Source organism: Dermacentor variabilis, chromosome 6 (genome assembly GCF_050947875.1).
Source record: "Dermacentor variabilis isolate Ectoservices chromosome 6, ASM5094787v1, whole genome shotgun sequence".
NCBI classification, from domain to species: Eukaryota; Metazoa; Arthropoda; class Arachnida; order Ixodida; family Ixodidae; genus Dermacentor; species Dermacentor variabilis.
The window spans coordinates 186,531,444-186,551,173 of record NC_134573.1 but is presented as its reverse complement, the minus strand read 5'-3'; the positions used below and the strand labels follow the sequence as shown (position 1 = coordinate 186,551,173).

General features: G+C 47.5%; 2 protein-coding genes across 2 annotated transcripts in view; one reads left to right on the top strand and one right to left on the bottom strand.

Annotated features, from left to right (window-relative positions):
* Window positions 1–19,730, top strand: part of LOC142585955 (uncharacterized) — a 77,707-nt gene that overhangs the window by 42,494 nt on the left and 15,483 nt on the right. Inside the window, exon 4 of the mRNA XM_075697087.1 lies at window positions 5,040–5,172. Coding sequence (XP_075553202.1) covers window positions 5,040–5,172 — 133 coding nt within the window. The remainder of the gene's footprint in view (window positions 1–5,039; window positions 5,173–19,730) is intronic.
* LOC142585954 (uncharacterized) lies at window positions 7,021–16,020 on the bottom strand. Its single transcript, XM_075697085.1, has 3 exons — window positions 15,896–16,020; window positions 12,643–12,886; window positions 7,021–8,635 (listed from the first exon to the last, which is right to left on the bottom strand). Exons 1-3 carry the CDS (start codon window positions 15,897–15,899, stop codon window positions 8,371–8,373), a joined length of 513 nt encoding a protein of 170 aa, XP_075553200.1. The 5' UTR covers window positions 15,900–16,020; the 3' UTR covers window positions 7,021–8,370.

The window sequence follows — 19,730 nt, the reverse complement described above, 5'->3', positions numbered from 1 at the left end:
AGGCGTGTGAAACGTGTGTCCATCTGTTGCTGAAGGCGAGAAGATAGCTGCTCGGCAAGTGTTGTGAATGTGGTTTCGAGGCGCGCCGCCAGAGCTACCAATTTGACGTCAAATTTGGATTCAAGGTCTTTGAGATCAACCTGATAATCGTCGTGCGAGTCCGATGTGCGTTTCTTTTTATGGGGGGGGGGCAAGTGAGGCGGGTGTGGCAAGTGTGTTGAGTGATTCCACAGTGGGTGCGATGATTTGTTCTGGGGAGAGATGTTGGGGAGGGGAGGAGGGGGTACAGGGTTGTGTGTTAAAAGTGTTGTGAGGCGGCTTACCTCCACACGCAGGGCCCGAAGCTCCTGGTCACGGGGATTCGAGGTAAGCGGGGTGTTGCTTGCCAGTTTTGTGGTCACGTTAGATGCCTTCAGCCTGTCGGCCCATGTCGGTCCGTCCGAGCTCTTGGAGCGCCCTGCTTTTGGCAGGCAGATGGTTCCGGGCATTCGGATCCTGCACTGCGTGGCAAGTGGTGGTCCACTCGTCGCCGGTATCGTGCTTCGCCTTCTGAGGTGGGCTTGGTTGTCCCAGGGAGGTGGCGGTGCTTGCATTCCCGGGTCCCGGACAAGTGTGGGCCTTGGCAAATGATGCAGACTGGAGTGCATGTTGGAGTTGGCTCCTTCAACTGTAGCTCGCCACAGCTGGGGCACTTGTGCGTGCGAGGCTAATTGGATACAAACATATGTGCGGTAGCCTATGGTGCGGCATTTACTGCGGATCTCGACTCTTGGTGTATAGGGCGTGCACAGAGGCAGTCCTCCACCATAAACAATTTTTCGGGGGACGTTGGCTTGACAGAAGGTGATGAGTATCGAACGTGTGAGTCCCATCCGTCGAGCGTCTGATATAGTTGCGGGGGGGTTGCGGGCGATCAAGTCTGCTAGGAGTTCTTGTTGCGATTCTTTTCAGTAGGCGTTCGTAATAACGCCCATAACTGAGGCATCAGGGGGTGCAATATATATGCCGCCATGGCACACTCAAGTTGGTCATAGATGATGTGCTGGAGTTCTACGAGCTTGAGACCGAGCTTGAGTTCTACTGGAGATCTACGAGCTTGAACCACAGACACTGTGCAAGTGTTTTTGACGGGGTGAATGCGGTGTCAGTGTAGATGGGTCGGTCAGTGCAGCTGCCTGCATGAGAGCGGGGAGGAGGTAGCGTGGCTGGAGCGTCTTCAGGTTAAGGCCTCCCTGGTAGCAGAAGGCGACTTTATATTCGTTTGGCAGAAGAGCCCGCAGTTGTTTGATCTTTCGTGCAGCTGTACGAATCGCGCGTAGCTGCGTTGAGGAGCTGCGTAGTGCGGGAGTTGTGGCGGCCTCTTGCGTCTCCTACGACTGACTCCGCGTCTCCCGCACAGCAGGATCGGCGTATGTATCTTGAGGTGCTTTTCTGGTCTCTCGGTGGTTCGCCAGGGTTCTCAGGACTTGGGTCCAGTCGCGAGGGTCATACTGGCTCGGGTCCATGTCCGTACCTTGCACCTGAGTCTCCATGCTGGCCACAGTAGGGGAGGTTGCGTCGCGAGGCCTATCAGGGCAGTGGCGCGATGGAGCGGGATTTTTGGGCCTGGCTGACCCCCTGGGGCTAGCCAAAACCTCAAGAGGGGTCAGTAGAGAGCGTTCACCTGTATGAAGGCGTTGATGTAGTGGTGGGTACTCGAGATACTACCGATTGACAATTTTCGCTGTCACGGTGTGGAGCCGAAGCGAAGAGGATCTCTACTGGCCAGTCTGCTTTCTGGTCGCATAAAAGGCATACGGCAGTGTCCCCTATGATCACCTGTTCCACCGCATGGCAGACCCGCATGCCTGAATATGTATTGGTCTGTTACGCCGGCTGTACAAAAACAACACTGTCATTGCACGTTTTGGTGGAGTTCAGTTCGAACCAGTAGCCGTGATGCGCGGTCTCAAGCAGGGCTGTCCAATGTCACCGATGCTATATATGCTGTACGTGTCCGGACTTGAGCGAACACTCTTAGCAGATTGAGGTGGCTTTTCCTTCAGGCACACGTACGACGGAACCCCTGTGACTTGGAAGCTAGCCTGTTTTAGTTTACGGTGACGACACAGTCCTCCTAGTGGAAAGCCCAAATGACCTTCAATAGCTGGTCATACTCTCTGCTACCTGCCTACACCACCTCGACCTTAGCTTTAACGCTAAGAAATCTGCCGTGTCGGCGCTCTCAGGCCCACAGCCAAACGCCAACATGTACCTGTCTGGAGGTGAACTGATACAGGGGGCCACGGAATACCGGTATTTCGGTGGGGTGTTCAGCACGATAAGTGACCTGCTGGCGACTCACGAGGAGAACCTACGCAAAACGTCACACAGAGCAGTAAAGCTTCTACGTTGGAAAAGCCTGTAGGGTTGTAACCGCTTCCTCATTGTCCGAAACATGTTAAAATCTATGAATGTTCCTGGCCTAACTTTTGCAAATTCAGCAGTCTGCCTCACAGCAATAACCAGGGAGTGATTGGAGCGAGGGCAGCGAGAGGTGGGCCGTCTGGCTCTTGACAGTCATGGGCGCGTTGCAATCGAAGCCATTCAAGGTGATCTCGGTTGGTCCACGTACGAGGAGCGTGAAGCAAGGAGCAAGCTCTCCTACGAAGGACGCCTGCACCTCATTGATGACACACGATGGGCCAAGTGCGTGTTTAGATACTCCTGCATAACAGGCCAACAAACAGGGTGGTGCAAGCGGGTTCAGTTTCTGCGCCGCAAATATGGATTTCTTGCGAAACCAGTGTGCGAGGATCGGGCGTCCAAGTGGACAGTACCCGTAAAAACACAGGTGTCTGAAGAGGAGACCATGAGGTGGTGGAATGCAATGGTGGTGAAATATACCCTACGGATGTACAGCACTCACAAGACCAACATTAAAGGAACTGACAACCGATTTTTAAGGTCCTAGTTTTTTATGGCCCAACGCAAAGCTAACCTTCGGTAGTGTTTACATCTGCAGCGGTTACTTCCAAAAGCGCGTGGATATTTAGCAAGCAGACCGGCGCTGCGAAAAAAAAAGAATAAGGACATCTGGCAAAATAAGAAAGATAGAGTTTGGTGGGGCAAACCACCGCTCCGTTTCAAGAGGGACGCGCATAGCATTGCACGCTGACATGTGTCAGGGCTTCTTTTAAAGTCCGAAGAGCACAGAGTAAAGTTAGTTTTGAAGAAAGTCTCAACAACCTGGATGAAAAGAAACGGGCGGACCCAGTTTGTCTTGCCGTAGCAGCATCAACACAAACAACAATTATGCACTGCACACAGCGACACGAATATATATACTTCAAAAGCATGGGGACTGCTTAAAAAGGGAGAGGTAAAGAAAGTTGGCAAGCATGAACAGCGTAATTGAAAGTGCAAATAGATAACCCGGATTTATCAAAAATAAAATGAAACAGAGACAGTAAATTGGATGCAAAGGATGAAAAAAAAAGCCTATTCGGGTTTACAAGTACGGGAAGAAAAAAATATAATGAGAAAATTTGCATGCTTACGTTAAGGGCGATGCTTTGCCATTTGACGCCCGAACTGGCTGCCTCAGGACAACAATAGACCGGAGTAAATGTTCGTAACAAGTTAACACGTGTACGACTCAACACATTGTAATGAAATGCCAAGATATTCTCGCAGAAAGAACTGTAGGGAACGTTTATCTTCCAGAAGCGCTGCGATTAAACCAGATTGAAGAATTAATTGGTCAGCAGTGGAGATAAGCATGATACGTTTAGAGTATTCGCCAAAAAAAGGTGACGACATTGATAACACCAAGCTCATTGCAGGTAATGTAAAAACAGAGGTTTTAATGAAGAGAGAAAAAGATCAAGGAGAGATAGGCAAAATTCTAGACTGCAATAGATGCAGTGAAACCTCCTTAGCCTAAGCAGACTAAGTAAATATTTGTCACCGCCCCATTTTTACAGGCGATGCCAAAAGAAATCATAATCACGAACGTACCATATTTAGCTTGCGGATTTGATGACTGTCACCAGGTTACGGTGTGCACCTATGGGCACCTTTGTCAGTATTTCCGGTGAGACGAAGCTAAAATTGAACGCTTGCTGATGCGTCGTTGTAGGCACGCCATGCCACGTGCTCGACGCACGGGTGCGCTGTATGGAAGCGATAAACATGCGTTCAAACGAACCGACTGAGCACGAGACCGAGCAATTCATGGGCGCGCGAGGTACGGGTGAGAAGAACCTTGTGAGAACCCTGCTGCACGCATAACGAGCCACACTGTGAGGTGAACGTATGGCGCTGTAGGTCGACACATCCGAGCACCTAATGTACTGCCTAAACGTTATTTCTCTCTTTCCTTCCTTTTCTCTTTCTTTCGTTTTTTCATTCATATTCAGCCATTGCATCTTCGCTTGCTTACGGTGGGCATGAGCCATTCCTGATATCTTTTTGTCTCACTAGACGAGACGCCGCTTTGTTTGAGTATGAGGTATTGCAATGAGCCACTCAAGGCTTTCGCCTTAAAAAGGCAGAATATACTAACTACGACCACAGCAATATATGCGAAAGGTCCTGAAATATGTTCTGGTGGTGTTGCCGCATCCTGTAAAAAAAATTTACGTGGATGAATCAACAACTTCTTTGCACTTCTTTTTAATGGCTGCGGCATGATATTAATAAGTTCCGCAACAGATTTTAAAGACAGCTAGACGAGTAGAAGACCTCCCATAAAGTGTTTCTGCATCAGGAAACGTATTATAAGTAATAAAATTGACAGGAAAGCCTTCCTGATGATCAAGTTCTGGACTGCGCTTCGAAATTTACTGAAATAAATAGTCTTTTGTAAGCTGAACGCCGTCCTCCTCCGCCGTTTCACTTGCACGCCGGTCCCCCCGCCTATGGACTTATGCAGTATAACTAAATCAGAACTGCACTGTCAACCGTCTGCAAGCGAAACTGTCGGTGCGGAAGTCTAGTCTCGGTCCTCAGCATACTCTGCTGCGCGGCGCATGAATTCTCTCATGTCCTGTGTGCAGGACGTGCGAGCGCTCCAGAGACCTTGCAGAAAGAATGCGGGAGTTGTCCGCTGATGTGTACACGGTCCCTGCTGAATTCGAAGGCCTGGAAAGGCCGCCTTCTTATACGGACATCGTCAAGATCGACAACATGGTACGTTCTGCATGGCAATGCAGTTGTTGCTCATCAGGGTCCTGCGATTGACTTGTCTCATGGGAGTTTTATTGCGACAGTACGTGTAACGCTCCGGTTGTCGTCAGATCACCGAAGCCAAAGAACTTTGTGCCCAGTGAGTACTTGAGGTAACCGCGAGTGCTTGTGACGCCTCTTCTGCCATCGTGCGTGCAGTTCAGGATGTGCTTCTCAAAGATCAACGGTAACGAACTTTCACTTTGACTAATTTGGTTCTCAGTGAGTCATTAGTGTGCGCAGGAATCAAAAAACTTTATTATCGGACACAGGCGTATATGTAAGTGTGCGTGCTGACATGCTCACGAGCTGCCACGGGTGCTCGTGAAACATTAACCAATTAAGTTCCGGGGTTGTACATGCCAGAGCTGCGATCTGATTAAGATGCACGTTGTAGTGGGGCACTTTAGATGAATCTTGACCGCCTGGGTTTAACGTGCAGTTAAATCTATGTGCCCAAACGTTCTTGTATTTCGCGCACATTGACATGAGTTGCCGTGGTCCTTAATTGTGAATACGATCCACGGCTAGTACTATGCATATTGTAATGACACAATTGTAACAAAGCTGATGGTCTCCTAAGTGTGTTAAAAGTTTTTGGCTAACACCTAAGTGGACACTTGCACACCTAGTTGTTAGAGGATCTGGCGCAGATCCGCGACCATGGCGTCCAAGAATTTCAGCGAGACGTGGGCGCCGCCATAGTTCAGAGCTGCCGCGCCGATTCTCAGCGTTCCTTGTGCTGCGCATTTTTTTAGAGCAGTAATCGTGGCGCTATATTACTGTTTTTTTTTTGTATGTGTGCGTCAGAAACGCTTACTTCTGCGAGCCCCTCACGACGTATCCACTTGTACTTCAAAAGTTTTCCTTTCTTTTGCATGGAAGCTGTTCTATTCTTTGTTTATTTCATTACCTTCAGTGCCCGAAAACGTTACAGAAGGGAGTGGGAAAAAATACATATTTGTTGTGATTGTTGGCGGCTACTATGTACTATAATAAATGTAGACAGCGGATTTAAATGCAGAAAAACTTGGAATGGCGACGTCGGAGGTAGGCAGGTGATTCCATTCCCTCGATGTCTTTAGCAAGAATGAATCCGAAAATAAGTTAGTATGGCAAAAAGGGATTTCAACTTTATGACAGTGATTAGTACGACTAGACAAATAAGATGGCTCATTAAGAAGTTCATTTTTCAGATGCGGATTATGAAAAATCTGATGAAATAAGGATAAGCGAAACACTTTTCTGCGCAGAGAAAGGTTAGAAAATTTCAAAATGCGTTTCATCGAGGATACACTTGAAAAGCGGGAATAATTTGTCAGAATGACACACGCACTACGGTTTTGTACTGATTCTAACTAGTTATTAAGAAATTCTTTACTGGGATCCCACAAAGCGCATGCGTATTGAAGCTTAGACCTTACAAGTGTTTTGTATAACGTTAATTTAAGAGAAGATGCCTTAACTAGAGAAGTGGGCAAAGTGTGTTAGGCTGCGCGAGTACTTAATTAAGCTGCGTCTCGCCGGCTCTTTGGGCGAACCTCGGGAAGTGTTCTTGCTTTCTGCGCCCTTCAACAGGTTGCTCTCTGTCTCTTGCAGCATTTACTGAATGTGTCAGCGGGTTGGAGCGGTCGCACTGACGCCTGTAAAAACAGTGCTGAAGAACAGCCTTCCGTTTTAGTCGTCTAAGTGCTCGCTTGGTAGTACAGCTTACGCAACAACAATAAAGCGTAACAACTTTTTGTCTGTCAGCCTAACGAGCGTGGCCTGACAGAACATTTACCTTCTGAGATGATTCTTGTAGACAGAAAAGTCTATGCAATCATCATTTTATTGTCATTACGTTCGAATACACATCACATATCGTTTGCTTCTCTTAAAGTGGTAGAGTAATGTAGCGTTACAAATTTTAGTAACAATTGTAGCGATTCTGCTATCTTTTAAGATTTCATTTTCACAGTTCTAAACAGACATGTTGTGCAAGTAAAACACAGGAACAGTCATTTCCTTGTATACAATTGCGAGGCTGAGGCGCTGGCCGCTTCGTTGAACATCCGAGACTTGAGCTCGGATGCGACGGGGGGAATTTCGCGCTTGAACGTTGTCCTGCTCTCCACCCTGTACTGTGAGCGGCAGTGTCATTCAAATCAAATCAAGTCCGGTCAACCAAATCGAGCCTTTTTTGATATATAGGGAAAACAATAACAAATAAAAAAATAGGCATTATGCTGAGAATGACAGGATAGTTTTACATATGTATGGCGGCTAAATGGCCAGCAGCCAAGAGGTATACTATTCTAAACTGCTGCAGCAACAAAACTGTCGCCCTGAATGAACCTGTTGGTTGGTTGTTTACATTTAATATTACGATAATGCCTTAAGCGCAAGCAAAGACAACACGACAGCGAAGTGGCAAGGACAAGCGCGAGCTCGCGCAACAAGGTTTACTCTACAAACATGAGAAATTTAGGTATCGCAGCACTCCTGTAAGCAAAGTCGTTCAATTAAGCTGTTGGAAAAAGTCGCATTCCCAGCCTCGAAAGGCAATCAAATTTTGGCTTGCTTAAGCACGAGCCTTCTTGTGGATATAAACGCCTTCCAGTAATTCGTATGCCAGTGCGCCATGACTCTTGCTTAAGATCCTGATATACGGATGGCTCAGACGCGTAGGCTCTAAAAATCGGACGTACGTGTTGATTATCGACAATAGAGAGTTTTCGTTGAGCGTCCGCAAGCAGCCACGTACACAGCGCATGAGAGCGTGTGGGGACGCCTACGACGCAGCGCGGAGTCGTCGTGGCACGTCGAGCGCGCGGGCTCCTCAGCGCCGCCATGCGCCCGCCTCGCAAACTGCCGACGCCCGCTCACGCGCCTTCCTTCGTTCGGAGCAACCTGGAAAAATGCGCGCAGAGCCCGCAGCGGCCGCTACACAGCGCCTGAGCGAGATCCTGCGTACAGCGCATGCGCATTGCCGCCTTCGAGTATTCCTTGCGTACGCAGAGCGGACGCTCAACCAAAGCTGCTTAATTTGTGCTCCTGTGCACGGGCGTTGATGTACCGTCCCGTCTATTCCGCTGCCGGGTTGTTTTCGCTCTCGCGATTTTGATGTCCCAGCTGTTGTCAGCACATAGCCCCGCCCGCCATTTTCGCGTGCAGCTTGGTCTAGCCCATAGGGCCCTTCTCAAAGACCATGCATTTTCCCGAGTCGGGCTTGTAGCTGCACCCCGAGTTGCCGAGGTAGATCCTGGCGCAGTCCTTCTGCTCCCTGCCGTCCTGGCGCGCCCGTTCCTCGGCCGCCTTCTGCTCCGGCGTCCTGCCGGGCTTGGACAGGTTCTGGCAGCCGCCGATCAGGACGTTCATCTCCTGCGACCGTTTGGTCTTGCGGCACCAGCGTAGTGCGTTGTAGTTTGCACGGCAATGGAAGTAGCTGCACGTAGTCAGGCACATAGCTCATGTAATCGATCAAGCGCGTATGGTCCTAGAAGTTAGTTAAAAGCTCGCGCTTAATTCAGTTTTCGAACCATTTTGTCGCTTTGTTACGGCTTTCTTCACAGTCATACGATCAACGATCGGACTCTCTCTCTCTCTCTCTCTCTCTCTCTCTCTCTATATATATATATATATATATATATATATATATATATATATATATATATATATATATATATATATATATATATATATATATATATATATATATATATATATATTGCGAATTAATGTTACAATAAGTGACAGCCTAGAAATGCGTCTCTCAGTTATTTGTATATTTAACAGACATACTTATTTATCAATCATACATGGTGAATCTTGGGGGCCAGACAAGTTATTTTAATTTGCATTTATTTCTTGCAATATTATAAAATTTCAAGATGATGCAGCGACAAGAGGCAATGAGTGCCTCACAGAGGTCCCGGATCCCGCCCAGTAGCAGCAGTAGAGCGCACAAAAACAAAGCACGTTTGCTACAAACAATGTTAATAATTAAGCAAAGAATTGTACTTGGTGTTTACGCCTACAGCATAATTGTATCGATCGTTTACATAATAGTATTACCGTGGTTATAGGGAACAAAGTACAATTCGTTCAAGTACAAATTATGTATTTGTTCCTGGTAAATTATATATATATATATATATATATATATATATATATATATATATATATATATATATATATATATATATATATATATGTTTCGTTTGAAAGCTTGCCCGCATGTAATGCTTTGGAACATTTATTGTTGTAAATTAAAAAAAAAAGACTAACTGATCAACACATATGTTACTTCGCCATAACATTTATCACGGAGTCCTCCCTCCCCCTCCTGGCCCCATTCAATTTCCGCTAGATATGATATAGGTTGAGCACCAGCGCAGCGGTATAAATTCTGCTTTGTTGGTAAGACACATTCATAAAGCTCAGGATCGCTTGCATGTGTAATATACATGCATACATACTGCTCGTAATGCGCCCTTTATTTTGGCAAAATAAAAGCAATGTGTCTTGTTTAGTTCACCGATGATATCCCTGAAACTAAGTAGGAACGTGTTATGGCGCATGAAAATAGGGCAAAAAATAAGAAAAGGATGGCTCAGTAATTATGTGCAACGTTTTTAACTCGGCCAGGAACGTAAAAATTTTGTCGCACGGTTCACTTACCAGGACCCCTCTCCTCTTTACACGAACTAGAAACCTGTTGGGCCCTACAACTACGTCGGCACACTGGGAAGCGCAGTTGCAACTGCCATATCACACGCTCTACCACTCGGATGAGAAATGTTTTGCAAAGACTGTGTTTGATGCAACCGCATTTAACTTCGCATAAAATTTCCATAGCGTGCCTCCAATTTTCGCTAAATTTCGTCCTGATGGCTTTTATAGCGCTGCCAGGGCAGCGGGCTCTATTCTTCCCCGCTGGTTAGGCACGCTCATAACAATCTAGAGTGCTTGCATACGTAATTTATTGCGAGAGCCCCAATTACCCATATATTTTGAAATTTACCTGCACATCCCCCATTACCTTGTGCTTACAGCCACCAAACATAACGAAGCTTCTAAATAACGCTTCTAAAACGTAATGCTTCTAAATAAGCCATGGAATGGTAAAACTTCGCGACACGTTTTACTTAAAACGGTGCATATTCCTTCAATGTATAACATATCTGAAACGCAGAGTTCCCGTCGGACGTTGGGACGCCTAGCGAATAACAGTGGGATATCTTCGAATACTTGCTTAGAATATTTTTGAAGCTGTATTTCATCTACACGCACTTACCATCGCACGCAAACTTGGCGTATTGTTCCCCCTATATGTTCGCAAAATTTGACCTAAATTATAGTTGAAGTTATTGCAGTGCGGCCATCGAAGTTTTACACCGCTCGTAAAACAGACTAATAGCGCTATGGGCCACTCGCATGCGTATTCTGCGAGAAAAGGCGTATTTACCCCCCCATTTGGTACATTGCTACATATTACCCATATCATGCCCCTAATTTTCCTCAGATATAAACAAGACGTCTTGTTCAGCTCACTGAGGACACCGGAGAAACAAACTACGAATGTCGTATGATGATGGAAAAACGAAGGTTTAGTAAATATCTGCAACACTTGCATTTAAAACAGGAAAGTGAAAGTTTTGCAACGAATTGCTCTTATAATTCGTCCTATCTTCAAACAACTCAAGTTGGTATCTTGTGCTACTGTTTTAGTAGTCTGGGAAACATTTCGGTTTGCGTCAGTGTGACACCCTGGAACGCTTCAATTAGTAACTTTCTACAAAGGTTGTAATGAACCTACACAATAAACATTTATCTCCCGTCACTCAGATTATTTCTTCCTACAATAAATATAAACACCCTGCCCGACATAGTTCCCTGATGATACCGGGGGCAAAAACTAAAGGCCTTGTACAACGCAGAAAAATTTAGAAAAAGCGAGTATTCAGCAACTGTTTTCAGAGCACGTAAGCAAACTACACAGTTCAAAATTTTGGTACATGCCACCTAAAAGCGGCCCTAATTTCTTCAAAGTATGGGATATCTGATGTTCTTGTACCTGCCGGGAAACAAGTAATAGTGTAGCTATAATTTAGAAAAAGCCTGAAAATAAAATCGACAGTCAGAAGTGACACGTACCTTTAGAAAAAAATCAAGTCAGTGTTCTACTGGCATTGAAATGGCTCTGCACGTTCGACTAAGGTCACTTTCACGAACATATCAACGATAAGTCGTGATTACACGATGAAGTTTGACAGTGATATCTGTAAGAGGTTAGATGAAATTGGTGATGGTGATAAGGTACTGAGACTGCGAAGGTATGTAGGCTATCTGTGGACTGAGATGAAATAGTTCCAGCATTTGATAATGCAACGATTTTATGCCGTAGGCACACAGTAGTTGGGCGCGGCTGATTATAATAATTATCCGGACCTCCCCCTCGCCTGCAAGTTACATATAGCAAGCTGATTGCGTTTTCAAATAGGGATATAGCAGCCACCCCAAAAAATACTGGGCATGATACAAGTAGCGCAAGCTGACGTTTGTTAGAGCGGGAACAGCCCAGCAGCGCTAGGGCTGTTCGCCATGCACGCGAGCGTGTACGGCAAATCCCGCACGTCTTCCTCTACAGCCCGTCCCGAGGAGGCACAAAAGACAATAGAGAGTTTTAGTTTAGGGGACGCAAGCGGCTTGCGTACGCAACTAGGGGCGACGGTACTGCGCATGCGCAGTGCTGTCGCCCCTAGTTCTTGCGTACGCAAGCCGCTTGCGTCCCCTAAACTAAAGCTCTCTAATTCTCGCTGCCCGAGCAGGGGATATGCAATAACAAGAAAAGAATTACTTACGTGGTCACTCTATTACGAAAGAGAATTGAGCATCGGCCGTAATTTTGTTAGACTTTCCAGTGTGCATACGAAAGTGTCCGCGCTCAAAAGGGGGGAGGGGGTAATGGCACACTATGCCTCCACATCCGCTTTTGACAGCGGGTGGGCAGCTTAGCTTGCCTACACGACTAGAGTCTGCTCGTTGGAATGGGCAAGAAGCACGTGATTAGTCGAGGAGAGACACGGAACGTTCGTGCAAGCATCGTGCCGCGCCGGCACCGTATGAGACTTAAGGGAAGAGTTGCCGATTTCTTCCTGTGTTAGACAAGAGGGTGACTGGCCACGTTTCGGGAAATAAGATGAATGGCAACCGAAAATTCTGGAAGAATGAGTAAACAACAAAACGGATCGATTCGGCGCACTAGTGGCCGCGCACGACACCGGCAGTGCCGGTTGATGTTTTTCTCAGCCGAGGCGCGAGACTCGAGAATGTGGCTGTGCTCTGCGATTCTACGAGGCGCGTCTGAAACCAGCTGGCCTCACTTTCATCACTGTACACCGTCTTGAGCCAAAAGTTGTCGCGGAACAAGCGAGAGCAGTTCCCACTCACAGGTCGCAGTCGGGGCACTCAAGGTTGAGCATGGTGCGGTAGGTGGCGTACATGACGAGCGCCACGCAGGCTCCGTCGAGGGAGAGCAGCATCCAGGACCGGTTGTCGATGCACTGCAGGAAGCGGCGCCAGTTGAAAGAGCGCCGCTTGGGAGCGGACGCCGCCTCGTGGCACACGAGTAGCAGCACCAGCGCCAGGCCTCGCCACCAGGAGCAGCAGCAGCGCTCTCCTCGGCCACAAGAACCTGTCGGTACGGGAAATGGCCGGAAGAGTACCCAGTGCTGCTCGACACTACGTCATGTAAATACCTAAGACACGCGTGGTCCGCCGCATGTACACCGGCAGTGTCGTGTCGTGTAAACCATCTGCATCTTCGGCGAGGTTATATGCTATAGCATGCGTATAGTGCGAGCCTGACAGCGATTATGTACCGCAGGTGCTTGGGCCTAGTCAAGGACACGCTGTCCTTGTTGCTGCGATAGGTTTCGCGCATTGAGATGTCCTGACATCGGGCATTCGTGAAGAAATGCGTTTGTGCGAGAGTTTCTATCATAATCTGGATTTGAGCTATAGTTTTGTCATGAATACTGCAGAATGTTCAACGGCGCAAAACAGACTAATGTGACCGCTTCGTCGCGTATGTTCTTTGGCCTGTTCTGTGTTGCGCTGCCGAATGTTCGACAAAATTTGCGAGCGCCGGCTGTCATACGCAAAACAAATATAATACATTGCTTCCTTTACGTTGTTTGCGGGGCCTTTGTTCTTCCCTTTATCCTCAGAGATTAACAGTATTCAGTAGTAGGTCTAATTGAATGGCGTATTGTGACGCACAGTGGTACTGCTGAGAAGGTGCTTGCACAAAATGAAAAAGAAAAAAAGAAAGAAAAAAGGAGGCTGCAACCCGGATGCAAATTGCGACGGAGTAATTTCGGGGGGCATGTGATAATACAGAAAGAAATAATGTTGTCTTTAAAAAAATTTCGCCTAGAGGTTTGTTGGATCTATGCGGGGTGAAAATGGGCATTTCGGTCAGAGTAATAGCGAGGGCTTCAGATCTTGCAAAGAAACGGGACACACAGCGAAAACAGCAACTACAGACGCTGCCTGTGCTTGTCTCTTTGTGTCCCGTCCCGTTTGATTTTGCATTGGTATGCACGCATCACGAATCCGGCAAGCAACTGATAGCGTTATTAGTAGACCTCACAGTTCGTCTATCTGGCTACTCCCCCTGGATCTTGCCCAATCTCGCCACATTCCACTTGTGTTTGCGAGTGTGTGAGCGCGCGCGCATGCGTGCGTGATGTGCGTGTCTGCGCGTTCATATAGTGATCACAGACCTCGGTGCACAAAACGTTAGACGCAGATCTATTGTGCGAGCATTGAACGGATTCGGTGCGTCTCAAGTTTTCAGGCTGTTTAATACTCTGCGCATAGCCGAACCAGTATGACAAAATTAAAAAAAAATCTTGGCTGTGACACGTAGAAGTGTCAGTGAAACATGTTTTATTGAATTTTCATTGTGCGAAATAAATAATGCTTTCCAAATTTTGTTTTCGACCGGGGAAACCGACATTATCAAAAATTCTACAGCAAATGTTTTTCTCGAGTGCCATTCCCACCTGTCGGATCCCATACTGCAGCTACCTCTGATGCCACCCTCACATAGTCAATACGAGTACTTACACATGAGCCATACACAGAAAAGGTCCTCGACTGTGCCTGTGAGTCCCTTAGCCGGCTTCTAACAAAAAAGTGCTCCACGAAGCTCAGTCACGCCCTCTGCGACTTCAGGCTTGCTAGACTCATGACCAAGTTACTAAAAACACGTCTTGAACACGTAAATGAACATGTCTTGTGCGCAATAATTTACTTCAACAACGCTACATGTGCTAAACAAATTATCCCAGCAGTTAGTCCTCCTATTGGCGCTTCAAGCTAAGCACGTGCAATAATAATTTCGGGGTCAATGGAAGCTTAAGCGTCCAACTGAGTCTTCGCCCGGCAAGGCCCTCTTAAGACGCATAGGTAAAAGGCCGCGCTCACATTGTTATGCATCACTGAACGCGCTTCGACTCTTAGGATTGCCCTGCTCGAGACAATGAAAATATAAACCCGGCCTGGATATTGGAAGCTATTACATGCAACTTAGAAGTACCACGATTGAAGTCAAAAAGCTGCAAGCCACTAGTTCTGTAGCATTTGACCCCGACTTACTTGAATCACCTACAAGTCTACATAGATGGGTCTGTCAAAATAGACCAAGACTGCTGCACATTTGCATTCTATATTCCCTCTCTGGGATATACGTGTTCTGGTCGACTGAACTGCATAGCCTCGTCGACAGTTGGGGAAAGCGTGGCAATAGCTGCTGCTCTGCGCATCAAGTTCCCGCGAAAATCACTAACCTTCGGGAAAGAACTCTGCAACAAAGGCTTCACAGTAAAATTTCAGTGGATTCCTTCCCACATCGGTATTGCTGGCAGTGAAAAAGCTGATGCTTTTGCATACGCAGCGCTCTGTCATCCTCCTTGTAATTACTGCCGATGTGATTACTACCTTGAAATGATATCGTAGTTTTGTCACGTAATACGGCAGAATTGTTGTCACCGCATTTGATTATACCAACCCCGTCATTCGACCCAGTTTTCATTATAACTATCACCGGGATCGGCCCAGTTTGCTAGGCTAGAAATTGACGGACGTCAAACCTGGGGGAAGAGGCATATATAAGGCTTTACTTTGAAGAAACGTCCATTCCGTGATTCAGGTGACGGCGGCGTTGCATGGCGTTCACTGGCGCATTGGCTGCACTGCGCAGCTTACCGGTAGTGCCGTTTATCTGCGCCTCATTCTCCGGAATAACATTGAGTTATTAGTCGTTGAGCTGTACACCCCGTGTTTCCTATGCCCTTTGCATTTATTTTGTTAATGTTTTTGTTTATCGCTGCTGGGCACTAGTCGACATGCACCCCTACTTCACCACCAAGCACAGTTCTTCAATAGTAAGACTGAGAAATATTTTACAAGAAATCTTAGCCGCCGTAGGGAATCGGTGGCTTTGCTAGCATGAAGTCGCGCGTTCGATTCGCAACTGAGGTGGCCGCAATTCGTTGTGGCCACAATGCGAATGTAGGTTGGATTAAAAGAAACAAAAGATAATGTAATATTGATAGAACTTGTCTCACAGTGCGTGACCGTGACCCAATGGTATATTCAACTTCACGGATATCGAAGTTGTACTACTTGCACTCACCCATGATAACCTGTATTCACAGCTGCCTCCGATGCTGCTGCGGTGCTTGTGCAGACACCCGATAACTGTGGCAAAACCGGGCGGCTGGCAGTGACGCAGTCTGCGATGTCTCCACCGCTCTAAATATAGTCATACAATGCAAAGATGCTAGTCCGAGACATCTGTCTTGTGCTGGCCTACGTTGATTGATAGGGTATATGACCTAGAATGTCTTCCTGCAACTTTTTTTTGTACTTGCTTACAGTGAGCACGACGTTATGTAGATAGACTGTGTACGCAGTCGCCAGCCAGTGCTGCCGCAGTACAATAGCTCGAGATCATGAAACGTGTAGTGTTGATAGATAGATTGATTTAATAGGATGAAATTGGAAATATTTGGCAACTATTGTATTATCGGCTTTTTCACAAGCCCTAGATAATGAAGCTCGCTGTTCAAGGGTCGATAATATGGGTATATGAAAAAAAAAGTATCGGCAATAAAGGATATTTCACATTCCGTAGCCATATAGCCACGACAGGTTAGAAGGACATCCAAGCATGCCATCGATATACCCTAGGAGGTATATCGCTTCTGTCCCGGTGGTCACCTGCTCGCTCGCTCGCTTGTTCGCTACGGCTGCGCGCGCACGCTCGTTACATGCTCTCACATCAACACCGGAGAGGGCGCGTAAGGTGGGCTTCGTGCGCCGCTCGCTAGGGGGCTACGACCCGTCAGGTGGCACGCGCTGCGTTTCCTCTTCGCCCTCCTTCGCTCCTCGCCCGCATGTCCTTCCAGGGCAAAGACATTCGCTCGTTTGACCTAAAGAACACCAACGCCGAGGTGTGAGTGCCACTAAGAGACACCTAAGTCAAAGATTAGGGTCGTCTACCATTCTTTCTCCTAGTTTTTCTTTATTTTCCTTCCGTTGATGTGCCATCTTAGAAAAGAATATTATGTTCTACCAAGCAAGTGTAGAAAGTGTTCAGGCGTGGTCTTTGCGTACATGCTAAAAATGAAAACTGATAAAGATGAGGTCGCGACGCAACATCAAATGCTCTGCAGCATCTAGAAGACGCCTCTGTGGGGAGATGACACATTTCTTCTTAGAGGGACGCTTGGGCCCGTATCTTGAAAGCGATCTGCGAAATTGGGTGAGCGAGGCGTGTGCTGCGAGATCCGTGAGCGCTGTGAACGCGCCTCTGCTAGGGTGCCTCGATGCGCGCGCCCTCTCGCGCGGCGGCGGAGGGGAGCGCGCGCATCGAGGCACCCTAGCCTCTGCGTTGACGTTGAAGCTAGAGGCTGCACGAAGGTGAATTCGCTCGCTGCTATGGGTGCTATCTCTGAAATGTTCGTTGTACGGGACAGACAGAGGGACGGTTTGCTCGTTGGGTAAGCATAGAAATGCTTACGCATTTCATAGAGCTGTGACTCTAGGTATATAGACGCGCTCTTGACTTTGTTGGAAGGGGAGCCACCATATAAGCGTCGTGGTTTTAACCTGCCGAAGACATCGGAGGAATGCTTGTGCATGCTTGTGCACGCAGCTAACTTTACACTGGTTGTCTACGGAGACCGCGCACATTTAAATGCAGGGTCCCAAAAGTGCGGTGATATGTCCCAAGTACCACGTGTAATCCGCCCCTTGTCCGTTGCCTGCACCGCAGTCTACTACAGGTCCTTTAAAAGGTCCTTCGAATAAAAACATAGACGAGGAAATAGTGGTGCATTAGAACTTAAAGGTAGCAAATGTATGCCTTTGACGAAGAGCAGGTGCGGTGGTTGTCACGGTGCGGCATCGCAGGATCGAAAGCAGGTTTAGGGATTATTATCTTTTTGTCGTCGGCGCGACCGTGACGCCCCGACGGTTTTTTGTAGGAACCCCTGTGTATTCTCGCGCTTGCATTGAGAAGCTTACTAAGAAGGCGGGGGTGTAACACTCCGAAGTACGGTGTGTCTGTGCGATCATGTTTCCACGAAGTGCTGACAGTGTATGTGATGTCTCTGTGCAATCCCGTGTCCACGAATTGCTGCATGTGTATGTGTGCCGATAGCGCCGTATGGCCAGCTGCCGTAGTTTCTCCCATGTCTAGGAACGGAAAATGGAGGCCCGGCACGGACTCAAGGGTGTGCGTGGGTGGTGTAATACGAGTGCGCGAACACTATCAGCAGGGGTGAAGCATCCGTTCCCTCGCCCCTAATTAAAAAGGGCGTGGCCAAGACCTTGTAAGGAGCCAGTATACAATTGGGTGAACTTGATTGGATGGTCACCAATATCTGCAGTCCTCCCACCTAAAACACTAGGGAAAGGAGTTATCTAAGCGCAGGTTTTAGACCGAGCTAGGTAGTCTAGAGTCTAGAAGCGGAGCCTGCAATCTGCTGAAAGCGTCAAGGAGCTAGTGCCGTCCGGTATTGCCTGGGCCGCCTAGCCACGTCTGAACTGCAAGTTACTAGTTGGCGAAAGAGGCGACAAACCAACGTCTGCAACGAAGCTCACGGCAGTTCCCCTCAAGTTAGCTCAACCTGCTCGAGGGAGGAAGTCGGACCTAGACTGCCGGGAAGCCCAGCCCAGCAATCGCATCCACCCCAACGAGATCGGCTTTCCAGCGTTCTTCGGTAAAGCTCTGCCGTCGACTCCACGCTATATGGACTAGCTGCCGCTGCCCGGCCATGCGTATGCCATCATTTGTTTTTTTTTTGAACTCTGTTCAGTCTGCCCGGCCATGCGTATGCCATCATTTGTTTTTTTTTTTTAACTCTGTTCAGTTGACCACCGTTAAGTGGTCAACTGAACAGAGTTCAGCAAGGGTCGCCATTGGAATATGAACCAGGCAACGTTTAACACTAGAACGTTATCTAGTGAGGCGAGTCTAGCAGTGCTATTGGAGGAATTAGAGGGCAGTAAATGGGATATAATAGGGCTCAGTGAAGTTAGAAGGCCAAAAGAAGCATATACAGTGCTAAAAAGCGGGCACATCCTGTGCTACCAGGGCTCAGCGGAGAGACGAGAACTAGGAGTCGGATTCCTGATTAATAAGAACGTAGCTGGTAACATACAGGAATTCTATAGCATTAACGAGAGCCTGGCAGGTGTTGTTGTCAAACTTAATAAGAGGTACAAAATGAAGGTTATACAGGTCTACGCCCCTACATCCAGTCATGATGACCAGGAAGTCGAAAGCTTCCATGAAGACGTGGAATCGGCGATGGGTAAAGTCAAAACAAAATACACTATACTTATGGGCGACTTCAATGCCAAGGTAGGCAAGAAGCAGGCTGGAGACAAGGCAGTGGGAGAATATGGCATAGGCACTAGGAATAGCAGGGGAGAGTTATTAGTAGATTTTGCGGAACAGAATAATATGCGGATAATGAATACCTTCTTCCGCAAGCGAGATAGCCGAAAGTGGATGTGGAGGAGCCCGAACGGCGAGACTAGAAATGAAATAGACTTCGTACTCTACGCTAACCCTGGCATCATACAGGATGTGGACGTGCTCAACAAGGTGCGCTGCAGTGACCATAGGATAGTAAGAACTCGAATTAGCCTAGACCTGAGGAGGGAACGGAAGCAGCTGGTACATAAGAAGTCGATCAATGAGTTAGCGGTAAGAGGGAAAATAGAGGAATTCCAGATCAAGCTACAGAACAGGTATTCGGCTTTAACTCAGGAAGAGGACCCTAGTGTTGAAGCAATGAACGACAATCTTATGGGCATCATAAAGGAGTGTGCAATAGAAATCGGTGGTAACTCCGTTAGACAGGATACCGGTAAGCTATCGCAGGAGACGAAAGATCAAGAAACGCCAATGTATGAAAGCGTCTAACCCTACAGCTAGAATAGAACTGGCAGAACTT